The 12,037-nt window shown below is 36.7% G+C and overlaps 1 protein-coding gene across 1 annotated transcript; it reads left to right on the forward strand.

Annotated features, from left to right (window-relative positions):
- Positions 1 to 18: 18 nt before the first annotated feature.
- On the forward strand, positions 19 to 8,850 carry LOC108253558. Its single transcript, XM_017447742.1, has 3 exons — positions 19 to 23; positions 151 to 256; positions 8,404 to 8,850. Exons 1-3 carry the CDS (start codon positions 19 to 21, stop codon positions 8,848 to 8,850), a joined length of 558 nt encoding a protein of 185 aa, XP_017303231.1.
- The last annotated feature ends 3,187 nt before the right edge of the window (positions 8,851 to 12,037 follow it).

Here is a 12,037-nt window from a genome sequence, read left to right on the forward strand (position 1 = left end):
AGCTTGCTTCTTGTAATAATGTTGTACCTAATTACTATTTGTATGTAATAGGTAATTATAATATTAAAAAAAAGTCCTGTGACACGACATCTGCATAAAACAAATAATCATGAGAACATTCGTTTAAACTCCATGTTTCATTTCCCACAGAGAACATTTGGATTCACACGTAAACTCTATCCAGAATGATCTTGACTCGCTCAAGGACATTATGAAAGGCGAAGGACTCAGTTTGGACGCTAGTACGTTATTGAATGTAAGTGTATATACCCTACTATAGTTGTTCGCCAAAGATATGTGATGTGAATGTTGGTATAACCTGCATAACTAGTAGTTCTGTGAAGACCTCACTACCAAGAATTGGAATCTTTTGACAAAAATATTTTTGTTTTGTAGAAATAATACGAGAAATAATTTTGAGTCATCTATTGGACTCTGAATTTATCTGAAACGTTCAGACTAAAAATCGGTCCCGTTCAGTGTAGGAACTCCAAATTCCAAGCATCGACGTGCATTGATGTCTTTAAGAAGTGTATCAAATTTCATCAAAATCGGAGCAGGCAATCGCGAGTTATAGCGGAACAGGCAAACATCCAAACCAAACGCAAAACTGTTGAGTTAAAATGTAGACCTTCACTTCGTTCGGCCAGGTTATTATTTGACAAAAGTGGATCAAACGTAAACTCTGCCTCAGGCCATTTTATTTTTTAACTAAATCCCTTTTATTCATTTCTAATGAGAACTCATTTTGATATATATTTATATATATACTAGCCGAAATCCTTAAGGCATGCTGGCATGGTCGTTCTTGTAGGAAATAATTTAATAGATCAGTTGCGCTTACTTGGGTCATGTTTCAAAGTCATAGAGCAGAAAAAATGAGGACCAACGGAATTTTTCTTTTTCTTCTAAGGTTCGTTTTCTTAACGGCTAGCTTTCTCCTATTTATTCTTCTCTCTTCAATTGTGAGACGATAAGACCTCTATCTCAAGGTGCCTCCACAATTTTAGAGAATATGCTAGAATAAAACTCTTAAAAGGCCCGTCACGGGAATGACCACGATATCAGCTGTTCCATTTGAGCTTATAAGCTTGGACCAAAACGAAAGTCACTTTTCAAATCGAAGGTTATATATCAGCTGATTTGGTACCAGTGCCGGACCTTGAATAATTTCCTGGGTAGGATGATTTTTACAGAAATTTTGAAACATTATTTCTGCTTTTTTATGAAACTTTTACCTTTAACAACTTCTAAGTGAATTCGATGGGTATCTTACCTTATTTATCCATTATTGACTTTAAATTCATAAAACCATTCAGAAATAGGGGGAAATTGAAAATATAGACCGGGACTGCAAAATGTAAACAAAGATTTCAATAATAGATCAGTTGCGCTTACTTGGGTGATGCTTCAAAGTCATAGAGCAGGAAAAATGAGGACCAATGGAATTTTTCTTTTTCTTCTACGACTTCTAGATACCGAGATAAATCGATTTAAATGTGATACTGAAGGAATAATAATTTTCCTTTTTGTGCCTCAAAGAGGAATTGAAACCAAATCCCTGATGGTTCTGCCATATTGTAGCAACATCTGGAATATCTCTATGTCTAGTTAAAATAATAAGATGATTCAAGCAACATCTAGATTCTAGATGGAAAACTGACTTTAGGTAAAAGGTAAAAAGATCCTAAATAGCCAAGTAAGGATTTTTTTTTTATCAGCTGTTGTTTAGGTTCAATTCTTCAATTTTCATCCAATGGTTATATAGAGTGTACAACCAAGCATTGATGTGATGTGATAGTCGTTCATAAAAACCACTGAGAAAAAGCATTAAGAGAGAGAAAAAAAAAGGATATCCTGGCTGTAGAGTTTCGAAAACCTAATGTTTGCTATCAACCATAGGACTCAAATCCCTCCTAACAATCCTACTTTTTTCCCCCACAAATAAACGGTGAAATTACTCCCAATCATAAAAAAAACGGACTCTTGAATGCTCTTCCTTCGATTGCCCATATGGTCACCGATCTAGATATTAACCACGCGTAAGGTTGGTTAACTTCGGTGATTCTAACCCACTGTAAAGAAGGGAAAAATATATCCAATACAAACTCAAGTGCAAGAATTAGTACGCAACACGTGATGTGCCAGACAAGTGAAAAGCACAGTCTTGACTTGTGAGTGTATCTCCGAGAGCATGTGAGATTTAACCAAAGAAAACATGGTGATATCTACTTGGAAAAGGTTACAGAATTCGAGGATTTTTTTTTTTGAAAACGTCATTTCCATGTCAAAATTCTAATACGTTTCTGCATTTCAACCATATCTGTGGTAATGCGCTTGCTTGCCATGCAGAAGGTCCCGGGTTCGAATCCCACCATCGACAAAAATTTGTCCTCATTTTTCGATTTTAAATATTTCAACAGATTACTTTCTGATGTTCTCGTGTTGACCAAGTACCTAAATGGGAAGTATTGTGTCTCTTCTCGCCCATCTGATGAGAGGCATACTACGGGATGGGCTTGCTCCGACACAGACCACAAGAGTCTAATGTAGCGGTTGCTTCATTGCTACGAAATAAAAAGGGCGGTAAAACTCATCTAAAAAAAAGATATATAATTTATTATAAAACACTTTTATTAGGTATAAAATTTGTTGATGTTAAAATTGACATATTTTATATTATAATTAGATTAAGATTATGTAGATATAATAATGAACATTGTTTTGTAACATCTTTTATTAATGGTTGATGCTAAAATGTAAAAGAAACCCTCTGTACTCGTAATGCTCGGGGCCACACTGTGAGATTAAATAAAACTAATCTGTTTGGATAAGGCAATCTGATTAATTTTTGATTTTGGATCAAGATTAACCAATCAGATTGCCTATATAATTGAATTAACTTAAATTCTAAAGTATTTTCCTGGCAAGATTTCAAGTATTATCAGTTTCGATTATTTTACTATTATTATTAATATGATGTTAACTACGGTTCTTAGTTATGGATTTTTTCTTTTCACCGACCCAAGTTTCACCTCACTCGTAGGCTTTTTTAAGATGACCAATTTGGGTGTCAAATATGAACCTAATTATTTTATTAATAAGAGAGGTTTTCTGTTTGTTTGTCTGTAAGAGGTTGCCGTCTAAACGGTAAGTCGTAGAAACTTGAAATTTTGTACACATGTTTAAAAAAAATACAGCTATGCTTCCTTTGACATTCCTTGAATACAGGTTCCAGGGAAATTCCAGAAAAAAATTTTTAATACTGTTTCTGAAGAGAGTGAAGAGCCCCTTGTGACATTTCGCGAGAAATTCGATGGCGCGGGCGTAACACTATTACTTTCCCCTCTATGAGTTGTTAAATTTGCCTTTGTGACAGGTATCACATAAAATTTTCTTTTTCTATTCTCTTAAAAAATAAAATAAATAATAATAGAAAACAAGCTGGGTCCGTCCCTCCGGGAATTTTTGTGCATATGGTCGCGCTTCGCACTCAATTGTTTACGGTCGCGCTGCGCGCTCCTGGGGCTTCGCGCGGTTGTGCATGTAGTCGCGCTTCGTGCTCCCGGGGCTTCGCGGGGTTGAGCATAGGGTCGCGCTGCGCGCTCCCTATTACTACATAATATAGTTTCATGTAATGATTTAAAATCAAGACTAGAGCTTGTTCTTCCTTTATTCCTTTTAATGTTTCCTAATAACTACCAATATAATGCTCAAGTCACCCATCCATTTATTGGTCTTGCTCGGCGTAGCTTAACATAGATGACGCTGAAACCGGTCTTAAATTAACCACTAAAGTGTTATCTAAAACTTTCTCGCTTTGAGTTCATAGGTCGTCGCGACAAATTTCAAGATCAGAGCTCATTTGTGAAAGAAAATGTGATAAAATCCCCCAAAAACCAGGTTTTTGGTTTTCTGGACAAAATTTGCACCACCACTTTCGTGTTCCTGGTAAAAAGAGCTTTAATTTGATATATAGGTCGACCAGGTTTGGATAAGTCCTATGGGGACAGACAGACAGATGACACCAAAACGAATACAATAGTCCGTCCACTATACCTTTTATTATTACTATTGTAATTTAATAAAGAAAGGACGGACTGAAAAGAGAAAATGAACTTTGGTACTCACTGCAGCATAGTAGGATTTTCCTAATACATACAGTCGGTTGCAAAACTGAGTCAATGTTTCAATTTTGTGCCTTTTTCTTCTTATACCGTAAATTTGGTTTTGGAAATAAACACAAAAAAAAAAACTGGTTTTTGCGGGATTTTTTTCACATTTTCTCACACAAATGAGCTCTAATCTTGAAATTTGTCGCGACGACCTATGAACTCAAAGCGAGAAAGTTTTAGATAACACTTCAGTCGTTAATTTAAGACCGGTTTCAGCGTCATATATGTTAAGCTACGCCGAGGAAGGCCAATAAATGGATGGGTGACTTAAATATTATATTGGGAATAAAGGGAAAACGGGCTCTAGTCTTGATTTTAAATCATTACATGAAAGTCAAATCAAAAAATCAAATCAAGAACGATAATAAACTGAATATTAAACAAATTAGGTAGGTACATAGGTACTGATTTTCTCTAATCACGATCAAATAAACTACGGGCTAAAAAAAGAAGTTGAAATTTGTCGCGATGACCTATATTTTTACTAGCCTATAACCACCGCCATAAAAATATGAATCGTGTACAAAACTTCAAGTTTCTACAACTTACCGTTTAGACGCCAACCTCTTACAGACAAACAAACAAAATGAAAACCTCTCTTATTATAAACCTCTCTTATTATTATAATAAGTTTTTTTTCTTGTGGTGTGGTGTGTGTGATGGGTGTAGTGTATATGTGATAGGTGTGCGTGGTGTGTGTGTGCGTGGTGGGTGGGTGTGGTGTGTGATGGATGTGTGGTGGGTGTGTGTGATGGATGTGTGGTGGGTGTGTGTGGTGATGAGCGATGCAAAGCTCGCGGGTATCCCGCTAGTTAACAATAATTCCCCTAAAATATCTTGACGAATAAATAAAGGAAAGTATTTTAAGAAAGATTCTTTCTTTCATGTCCAATGGCCCATGCTCTCGATAAACATCTGAAAATTACGTTGGTTGTAAAAGAATCTTCTTCCTAGCCTTTTCCTACTTAAATAGGGTCAGCGTTTCTTGTCAGTGCCTTCCAGGTAGCCCTATTGTGTACCTCATTCAGGTCTCGATTCACACAATCCTTCCACGTTTTCTTTGGCCTCCCTCGCCCTAGGCATAGTAGATTATGCCCAGGCAATGTTGATTTAAAATCAAACATTTGTCTTTCTAATCAACTTGGCCTAAAAATGGAAATCAAGGTCGACCCTGCCTAGTGCCTAGGCATAGTCAATGACAACAATGCTTGTCTTCTTTTTCTTCGCCTTTTCCCGTGTTTAGACGGGGTCGGCGTTTTTCGTCGGCTACAAAATTTCACGAGTGGATGCAAGGGAAATTTTAGGCTGGTACGCTCCCTGTTTCTAGCCAGACTACGCTGGCTGGTCACGCTGGCTGGTCAACAATACCTGTAACATATCTATATGTATATTTAAACAAACAGAGTTGTCTCCTTTATGCTCATGTGAAATTTATTATTTTAACCTACATATCAATATTATCGTAATCGGTTCTGGATATCTAATATGTAATAATCTAATAAGCTTTATTCCTAAAATGCATTTATTATATGAGTATGTAAAAGTAGTTTCAAGTTTTTTTTTTTATCAGACAAGGTGGATATGAACTGAAGAGAATAGGTACTAATGATACCCCTCCCTTGAATCCCACAACTACGAACTTAAAGGTAGAAACACACTACCATCACGTTACGTCACGTCATGTGATGGTATTGTGACTGTCCTGCACGATACTACCTACAATATTATGGGAAAACTCTGAACTATATCTCTCTGACATCACGTGATGGCAGTGTGTTTCTACCTTAAGAATGGTATTATTTGCAAATTGGAAAAAAAAATCTACTCCACTCCCGGTGTACAGATTCACCTTGAATGAGTTTCTCATGTCCAGAGACTTAACACAAGTCTTCAGATCCGATTCCTCGGGCCTCAGAGCTGATATAAACATTTCATTCAATTTAGCTTCTATTGAACTAGATACTTGACTTGGCGGGGCGGAGCTCTGCCGCGCTCCTTAATAAGTAGAGGCCGTGGCGAGGGGGAAAATATTTCTAGGAAAATTGGTGTCAATGCCATTTAGGAGTAATATTAAAATCATACCGAGACATTCAAAAGGTTCTCATTAATTTGTGAACCAACATAATGTCTTTCCTACATCGGGTGACACCCCTGCATATTTTTTGTTATTTTTACCGAATATTGGGTACCTAAACTACAAAGAATGTTTAAAACATGGATTTTGAATAGTAGCATTTTAAAAGTCTTCCTGAAAATTTGTCATGTTTGAAAATTCGATTTACAAAATATTGACTTAACATTTGAATTTCAAGTAAAGGACGAAAATTGACAAATTTCCAGTTTTATTTAGAAAATGCTGCCTTTCAAGATTTTTCAGATATTCCCGGTAACTTTCTACAGGATGTTGTATTATTAAAAGAGGATAAAATATCAAAAAGAAAACGAAAGTTGATATTTCTGTTTGTATGTCCTATTATTATTATTATTATTATTATTTTGTCTTTCGGAAACGAGGGAAAAAGAACTGTACATATGTATTTATCTAAAATAAAGAGTATTTCTTAATAATCCACCGCCTTAATAATCCACCCTTAATGTTTACCTACCATGCTGGCACCGTGCATTTATATTACAATAGATCAGTTGAGCTTACTTGGGTGATGTTTTAAAGTCATAGAGCAGGAAAAATGAGGACCAACGGAATTTTCCTTTTTCTTCTACGACTTCTAGATCCCGAGATAAATCGATTAAAAAATATCAGACAAGGTGGATATGAACTGAAGAGAATAGGTACTAATGATACCCCTCCCTTGAATCCCACAACTACGAACTTAAGCTCCCTCGCAGGCAACGCATTAATGTGTTTGTGCGCATACGTTTCTGCGCAGTTCTTTCTGCTCCTCCGCAAAAAATGCCAGTAAATCGTGAACTTTGACGTCAAGGCATACGCTCCCGTAGGCGATGACGCCATATCAAATGTCCCGAGCAAAGTAGAGGAGGAGAACTATCGATAGTCGGCGCCATCGATAGTTATCGATAGTTTTCAAAAAAACTATCGATAACTACCGAGCAAAGCTCCCTCGCAGGCAACGCATTAATGTGTTTGTGCGCATACGTTTCTGCGCAGTTCTTTCTGTTCCTCCGCTAGCGCGCTTGTATACTGGCGTTACCTAACGGACGGAAAAAACAACTGCGTGAAGTCTGACGTCACACATATTTGAACTCTTTTATTACAACGGAAAATAAATATTGAATTTTCGACCTTTTACAGTTATTTTTTCGGAGTTTTGACCTCAGATTTGGATTTTTCCCAACTTTTTTCATAGGAATCGACCATTTATTTATAATTTTTACCCATTTGCAACTGCTCCATTATTACATACATAGCTACTCATTTTCCTCACGAGGCTGAGTGGACCCCGCAACAAGCAGTCACGGAATCAATCTATTGCATGATGCAATTTTTTTGACTCCGCCGCCGAGAATCAACCCGGGTCTCCCGTGTACAAGACGAGGGCAGTGACCACTACGCCATGGGAACTGACGATAAGAGAGAGACAAAAATAAATAAATAAAAATAATAAAACGAACAAAGGTTTTACCTCAGAACAATAATAAACATAGAAGGAAGGTTTGGGTCTTTTTAAATATCAAGGTCGAAGGACAGTTCACGAACAGCTGACTAACCAAATTTGTTTAGTCCTTTAGTCAGCTGACTAAACTCTTCTCTCATTGGTGGAAATTTTCTGAAAATTATTGAAAACTTTGTTTACATTTTTGATTTTGCAGTCCCGGTCTGTATTTTCAATTTCCCCCGATTTCTGAATGGTTTTATGAATTTTCAAAGTCAATAATGGATAAATAAGATAAGATACCCATTCAATTTACTTAGAAGTTGTTAAAAGTAAAAGTTACAAAAAAAAAAGGTTTTCGGGGCTCTGTACACACTAAGACGAATAAAAAATTTCACCACCCAAAACTCGAAACTTCTTCTAATCAAGTCCTATGTGCTCCCGCTGTTTGAGTACTGTGCTCCGCTCCTCAACGGTATCACCTTAGAGCAGTCAACACGGTTACAAACAGCCCAAAATGCCTGTGTGCGGTACGTCTACGGCGTAAAGCGCTGGGGGTTTTCGGGGCTCTGTACACACTAAGACGAATAAAAAATTTCACCACCCAAAACTCGAAACTTCTTCTAATCAAGTCCTATGTGCTCCCCCTGTTTGAGTACTGTGCTCCGCTGCTCAACGGTATCACCTTAGAGCAGTCAACACGGTTACAAACAGCCCAAAATGCCTGTGTGCGGTACGTCTACGGCGTAAAGCGCTGGGAGCACATAACCCCCTTCTACAATCGGGCCCGACTGCTCAGACTTGAGGATAGGAGAAAAATTCTCACCCTCTGCTTCCTTTACAAAATCCTCGTCACTCAATGCCCTTCCTACCTGTATGAAAAATACCAATTCCGCTCCGATCTAATTCCTAGAGTCACCCGATCCCATGAGCTCCTCCTTAACATCCCCCCTCACAACACCACAACCTATGCCAAATCCTTTCTAATTGCATCCGCTAATCTTCGAAACACTGTCCCCTACAACATCCTTAATTCTTTGTCCTTCAAATCATTCCAAGCTTCCTTGCAACAAGCGGTCAGCGAAGGTCTGTTTCAAGCTTAACAGTCATTCCCATTCTTGAAACATTCTGGGTACCTCATCCTGAACCCACTTCTGCCTCTTCCCTATCCTCCCCGGAGCAGGAAGTAGGCGCAAGGCGTATAGGCGGTGTGGATGTATGTGTGCGTGCGTGCGTGTGTGTGTGGGGGGTATATGGGGGGGGTCAATCTGAGTGTGTGTGTGAGAGTAGTGATACTGTGTGATGTGTAATGTACCTACTAATCTCATAACCCTATTCTTCGACCATGACCTCACAAATCTTTGCTATTACTTTTACATCTTCTCCTTTTCTTTCTCTTGCTCTCCTTTTTCAGTTTTAGTATTACCCCAAAAAAACACTTCGTGTTAAAAAATTAACGTCAAGAGTTACCCTCCACAAAAAAGTACTGATATAAAAAAAGACGTCAATGTGGGACCTCCCTTCTACATTAGCTCTTCTAAAGAAAATAATAATTTTCCATCACTCCTACATCAATTTACCTTGCTGTTGAACCATTGATCCCGGATTACGAAACCTAAATCTTGACCGCAGTGCACTGATGAAAATTACAAAACAATTAACATTGTTATCTTCATTAGTGTACTGCGGTCAAGATCTAGGTGGAGCAGTTGCAGTTGGGTAAAAATTATGAATAAAAGGTCGATTCCTACGTAAAAAGTTGTGAAAAATCCTATATCAAAGTTGTGATATAGGTAAATATATATTTTTTTTTCTCTTTTTTTTTTTAATTTAAGGAAGGGTCTATTTAAATAAACTGTAATTTATTTTTGAAAATATTGTACCAAATACATGAGACCTTGCTTAGACTGCGGGAGTAAAGGGACTTTTCAGTCTCATTCTGGCAGTATAAGCAGGGTATATTCTATTCTATTCTAAAAATCATCCTACCCAGGAAATTCATGGTCCGGCACTCGAACCAAATCAGCTGATATATAACAGCAGTGAATTACAGATTTGAAAAGTGTCTTTCGTTTTAGTCCTAAACCTTCCTTCTATGTTTATTATTTCTTCTTTTTTTCAATTGCCGTGAAATTGGCCTCATTGAGCGCTCTTTTCACCGTCCATCTACTCACAGATACTCTACTATCTTGTTTAATACAGCTGCAGCTTCAGATGTTGTCTTCGCTCTACCAGTGACTAGATACCGAACCAAACTTCTTTGGATCTTGAACACTGAGCTTTCTTGGACGGCCTCCTTTGTTGTTGGAAGAGAGATTTTTTTGTCCATTTCTTATTCTTTGAACCATAGATTGACTGATTTTCAATTTTTCACCAATTTCTCGAGTTGAAAGACCCTCCTGAAGATTATTCTTTGAACCATAGATTGACTGATTTTCAATTTTTCACCAATTTCTCGAGTTGAAAGACCCTCCTGAAGAGATTTCACGACACTTTGTTCGTAACACTCGATCTTTGACTTCATCTTGCGTAAAGATTTTTCTAAACTGAAACTTGAAACAAAATATTCTGCAGAGCTTTCAGGAATATTTTCAGTCAACTGCCCACAAAAGATTTTCCACAAATTCTTTGAAGAACTCCCTCGTTCCTGACAAAATTCAAAGATGACGACATACTGGGGCAAAACTGAGTCAATCACTTTTGCTTGGTTTTGGATGTTGAAGAACTCCCTCGTTCCTGACAATTTTCAAAGATGACGACATACTGGGGCAAAACTGAGTCAATCACTTTTGCTTGGTTTTGGATTTTTCTATTTTTGTATGATTGATTTGGGCACTTTTTTACTTCACGCCTGTTTTTTCAACAATATGTTACATCTTTAAAACTGTAAAAATGTCATAAAACATTAACATAACCGTGAGTTTGAAGAGGGGGAACGTGAAAAACTGAAACATTGACTCAGTTTTGCAACTGACTGTAAGTTAGGTACCTACTAGGGTTGCCAGATCATTTTCAGCCCAAAACGGGACAAGCGACCTAAAACGTAAAAAAAACGGGATTTTGGATTATTATTGTTCTGAGGGTTTTACACATTCAATACATCATGTCATGATACAGGGTACTTTATTAGTTCAGAATGAACATCGTATTATTACAGCTATGACCAAAATATAATAGCTTTTATAAATAAAAAATATATAGGGTGAACACGAAAAATGTTAACAAAATTCTAGGGTAGATTCCTCATTTCCAACAAAAAATATTCTTACCATGTATAGCAATTTTTCCGATCTCGCTTAGTTTCCGAGATATTCGCTATTTAGTTTATTCTTGAAAATTCATGACCTTCCTGAAAGAAATCGGTTATTGCTTTTTTCCTCTTGAACAGAGAGAAAAATCGGTTTTTATTGTAGCACTGAAATCTGCAAAAAATTTACTATAAAAATAACTAAAATTTAAAAGGGTAAAATTATCTCTTTGGTACCTTTTGATATGTCTTTATTTAGAAATTTCAATTATCACCATTTTCTTTTCAAAATTCAAGGGGCAATTTAACCAGTAAAAAAGACGGATTCTGCCGGCATGCAACAGGAATAATATCTCTGAAGCCTCAGCTTTCTAACAATACCCATACTGTCGTGAATTTTCCAGAAAAAAGAAAATGGCGGATATCTCGGAAACTAAGTGAGATGTGAAATAATGTTTTTCGTTCTCACCCTGTAGATGTAATTAGTTATTAGATAATAACAGATAAAATTTAGATAGTAATAATAATATACACGAATTCACAAAACAATACATACACAAGCTGGGTAAAAAAAGAAAATGGAAGAATAAAGAGAAGCAAGATGAAAAATATTTCTCCCTAGATGTCACTCTTTGTAATAGATAATGGAACACACTCAACCGGTATTTTCCCTACTTCACGGGTTTACAGGGTGAACACGAAAAACGTAACTAAATTCTTGTGTAGATTCCCGAGGTCATTTCCAGCAAAAAAATATTCTATAACTTTTTTCCGATCTCGCTTAGTTTCCGATATATCCACCATTTTGTTTTTTCTTTAAAATACATGACCTTTCTTTAAGGAATCGATCATCTCTTTTCCTAATAAAGTTACAGAAAAATGAGTTTCAGAACTGAAATCTGCACAAAATTCCCATTGAAATAAATAAAACTTAAAACACAGAAAAATATCTTCTTTGTACCTTTTGGTAAGTTTTTATTTAGAAATTTCCCTGATCTTTCTTTTAAAATTTCAAGAGGCATTTTTTCCAGTAAAAAAAGGTG

The sequence above is a fragment of the Diaphorina citri genome, unplaced genomic scaffold, assembly GCF_000475195.1.
Source record: "Diaphorina citri unplaced genomic scaffold, Diaci psyllid genome assembly version 1.1 scaffold2120, whole genome shotgun sequence".
NCBI classification, from domain to species: domain Eukaryota; kingdom Metazoa; phylum Arthropoda; class Insecta; order Hemiptera; family Psyllidae; genus Diaphorina; species Diaphorina citri.

Excerpts from the sequence above, each read along its gene's own strand:
- LOC108253558 (XM_017447742.1), top strand. Across the intron at positions 257-8,403 it reads ACGCTAGTACGTTATTGAAT|TACTGTGCTCCGCTGCTCAA; the intron begins GTAAGTGTATAT and ends CCCCTGTTTGAG.